This window comes from Eurypyga helias, unplaced genomic scaffold (assembly GCF_000690775.1).
Source record: "Eurypyga helias isolate BGI_N326 unplaced genomic scaffold, ASM69077v1 scaffold30164, whole genome shotgun sequence".
NCBI classification, from domain to species: Eukaryota; Metazoa; Chordata; class Aves; order Eurypygiformes; family Eurypygidae; genus Eurypyga; species Eurypyga helias.
The window spans coordinates 1-4,233 of record NW_010246078.1 but is presented as its reverse complement, the minus strand read 5'-3'; the positions used below and the strand labels follow the sequence as shown (position 1 = coordinate 4,233).

General features: G+C 41.4%; 1 protein-coding gene across 1 annotated transcript in view; it reads right to left on the bottom strand.

The window, feature by feature from the left end:
* LOC104508598 (NK-tumor recognition protein-like) overlaps window positions 1-4,145 on the bottom strand; it is a gene marked incomplete at its 3' end in the record, with an annotated part of 20,257 nt that extends 16,112 nt beyond the window's left edge. The window contains exon 1 of the mRNA XM_010150280.1: window positions 4,088-4,145. Coding sequence (XP_010148582.1) covers window positions 4,088-4,145 — 58 coding nt within the window. The remainder of the gene's footprint in view (window positions 1-4,087) is intronic.
* Window positions 4,146-4,233: the final 88 nt, after the last annotated feature.

Sequence of the window (4,233 nt, the reverse complement as noted above, 5' to 3'; positions counted from 1 at the left end):
CTGCTGAAGGAGAAAGCAGGGATTACAACCACGAAGACAGTGATGCACATCCCTAACAAAATGAGACTGGGAAGTGCGCCAGAGGCCCAAAGGCTTAGACAGATTTGCATACAAGTTTAAATAACAGCTCACTAAAATGACCGTATTTTCATTTTATTAATTTATTTATCCCTAAACCTGTGAATGCTATGTCATAGAAATTTAAAGACTGCTTTAAAGAAGAAGTATGGCTAAAGTTTTCAGAAAAATAAAAGTTTACTGTGGAAAAAAACCCCAGATTTTATTTAAGACATCCATTAAAACAATGGATGCAGAGAAACTCAAGTGAGAGACTACACACCCTCTTGTCTTAGCAGAAGGGGCTGATCATTTTGGTGTTTCATTTTCTAATCAAATTTGTTCTAGACCTCAAGATAAGTCTTCAGGGTATTTCATTCTGCATTGAAAACAACTATTCTGTATGATGACTGGATTACATTTTTTATTAAACTAGTACCCTCCAAACCTTTATCTTATCTCCCTTACACACCCTCTGCTAGGGGTCCCCCATACAGCTTGCTTCCTTGGCTCCTGTTGTACCACACTCGACAGGATTGTCAACAGTTCATGGACAGAGCCAAAGCACCGATTATTTTCTGCTAATCTTCAGCTTTTTGGTTTCCAAGGGCTAAAGGTTAATGGGAAGCCAGTTGAGAACAGTTTCTGTCTTCAGGAAGGGTAATAAAAACCCCACAAGGCACCCCTGGTTCTACTAGCATACACAGTACTATGATGTGTAGTACACACAGTACTACAATGACTTTCGCAATGGAGATTATTTCACATAAATTCACAAAAAATCCCTAAATACACCAAACTTGAGGCAAAAGTGACTAGAAGTGATGAAAGAACAGACTGACTGATAGGAGAAGGGAGATACTCTAGGAAGGAAAGAAATTGAAGTGGAATGAAAAGAGAGCAAGGGGTCAAACAATAACAAGTCAGGAGAAAAAAAAGTAACAAAAAGATGAGAAGGAAAATTCTTCTGTGAATAAGAATGAAACAAAGCAAGAATGAGTAAATATAGCATAGGTTATGACGGATAAAACCAGCTGGATGGAGTGGGGAGATATGTGGAAAAAATCTTGGATGGCCACATGAACTGCTACCAGCAAGTGACATCCCAGTCGGACATCGGTTCTAGTTATCACCGCACCTGAAAGGCTGAATCGCCACACAGATTTTGCATCACACACTAAAGACAGAATTATTTAAACAGGAGTCCGCTGCCATCCCAGAACTCTTGGGATACAGCAAGTAGTTTACTATATGTGCATGCTACATGCATCCAAATCCACTGGGGCGCAAGAGGGGAGAGGTGCTGTCTGTGCTAGTATCAAAATAAATGCTTATTTCTGATTTATTCTCCATTTGCTCTTTAAAAATTATGATCCACAATGTGCTTTCATTAAAAAAAAAATGCTTAATAGGCAACTTACTAAAAGCAGCCTAAATTTAGACTTAAAATACACCGACAGAAAGCCTACAAAGTTCACCCCACTGCAAGAGGCACGTACAAGCAGGTACCACGTTTCATTCCAAGATTCCGAAACTAATACAGGCACAAAAGCTGTAATAAAGCTTCTGAAAGCACAACCAGAGCTACAATGTTCACTCCTGTATTTTCGAAAGAATCTAGTTAAAGAGTAAAACTAACGCAAACTCTGCAGCTCCCCCCCCCCACCCCATGTATGCACACAGGCACCACTTACTGCCGCTCCTCACCTAGTCCGTGGGCTGCTCTCATTTTTAATTGCTACAGGTATCTTGACAAACATTGGTAAGCAAAGCCTGTAAGGGGAAAGCTAAAAGTTGGCAGCTGCATGGGGGAACATTTTTGGACTCCAAGCAACCTACGCTGTTAAGAACAACACATTTTTGTATCTCCGCAGGCAAAGGGATGTCTCCAGTACTGGAGAGGCATGTCCTCTGCGTTTTACAGAGAGATGTTAGTTCAGCTTTAGTGTACAGACAGGGTGGGGGCAATGTCGCACTTCTCAGCTGGCAACAAAATACAGGATTATTCTATTCCCGAGGTCTTTCTCCCTACATCTAATAAAAATGAGCAAGCAGATCAGCTTATTGTACTAAAGTCAAATAAGCAAAATGTTAATTTGTAAATCTGCTGGCAGTTTAGAAGTTAATTTTAATACCTCACTACTATAAGCAGGACAGTACATCTCTCAGAGTTAGCGCTTCCTGTCATCTGGAAGCACTGCTTTATCACTCACACTTGGTTCAGCTTTTGAAGGTCATCTTACAGCTAGAAGAGCAACGTTTCAGCTTTTTAAATATAAGCTTAAATTCTGAGACACGGTTGCAGAGCGAGTTCATAAACAGACACTAATGTAGTATAACCAGATACAGGCAAGTCTCCATACCAACATTTCACAAATTGGCACACCTTCCTGAAAAGATACAAATCATTAGTCAGGCACACTAAAAACAGGAGGGCTCTTAAGTTGATAAACCGCTGTGAAATTCCAGTTACTTAAAGAGAAAATTAATACAGACAGCCACGAACACAACCAAAGCCCCTGCGCCTATTCCAGGTGAGGAAAAGCTCTGCACCACCAAGAACACCAACGCTGCACTTCCTCTCTGACACCGCTATCAGCCATCAAACCCAAGTAGATGTGAGGGAAAACGAGGCAATCCACTTCCATCTGTGATGCATAGCACAAGGCTGAGGAGGGCAACCAGAGGTATTATGAAATGCGAGCAGGAGCATATGCCTGAAGAAAGAGGGGAAGAAAACAGCACAGGGGGAGATTCTTCCGGCGAAGAGTGAAAACAAAAGACCCTGGCAAGGACTCAAATCAAGTGAGACAAGAATAAACTAACTGTGCTATAAATCAAACCCGTCAAACTACCAATCCTAAACCAAAAGCTTACCCAATCTAAAACATTTTTAGTAGTGTTATTCCACAGTAAAAATGAGTTTAAAGCCATCGAAAATGTTAAAGCTCCATTTACCTTAACATTTTTCTCCTCAAAAAAAGAGTAGTCAGGAAAGGCACTGTTAATAACTGAAATTGGAGTTACAATGGCAACAGATTTCTAGATGTGCCCTATCAGGTCACTGAAGTTTGAATTGAATCCTTCCTTTTGAAATTCTGGCATAAATAAAAAGCAAGCCAAATGGGTTACAGTTACATTTGAAGGTAACTGAAATTTGAAAAGGCAGAGGTATAAACTCTCATTTCAAAGGCTTTCAGAGAAACATTGAAGCAGAAAATGAAAGTGAAAGCATAATGAAGACATCACATTCCTCACTTTTCTGAGGGACACACAGTAGCAATACAAAGCACTGAGTATAGGAGAGACAGTTAACTAACACCCATCGATTAATTCACATTCACAAAGATGGGTAAGTCAATCTGTACAACCACTTTACTGAGTGGGGAAAGCAGAAGAGGGACTCAAGTAGCTCTTCCAGGATTAAGTCAGTTTCCCACTTACAGGCAGTTACAGTTCCCAGAGGGGAAGACATGAGTTAAAAGATGGGTTTATTTTTAATTTTTTTTTTTTTTTTAAACAGGCCACCTGGTAAAATATTCTATGGTCAATTCTTCATTGACATTCAGAAGATTCTATGTGAGCAGGTAAAGGAAAGGTTTGGATCAGATGATCTCCTCAGGTCCCTTGCTAATTGTAATTAATGTACGATTTAAAATACTTCTAGGAGTATCTCTCCAGCTTCCGCACAACTTGCCCCAGTTTTCCCTAATTTATAGAACAGCAAATGTATAATACACAACCAGACAGCACTTGTAATACAGAATGCTTTTTATCTTCAGGATGGTGCTAACCTTAGCGAAGCCCTTCGTGTATGCAAATAAAAATTACTCCCAAGAGAGAATAAAAAGCATCCAGCATCCCAGTAAACACCGAAAGTTACTGAAAACTAACGCAGAAATAAGGCATCAGCGACCAAACTCACTGCTAACGCCTTGAGCCAGTTATTGAGGTTAAAAATGTGGTTAAAAGCCCCAAACCAACCCACCCAACAGTGGAGGCGAACGCGCGTGCCGCAGACGCACCGTACCTGGCTCCCGGTTGATTTCTATCTCGAAGAAGCACTGGGGCCGGTCCTGCACCCCCATGGCCGCGGGCAGCCCCGCAGCCCCTCGTCCTCGGCACCTGGACACAAAGGAAAAGGGCCGTGGGGAAGCAGCCAGGCCCCGCCGGAGC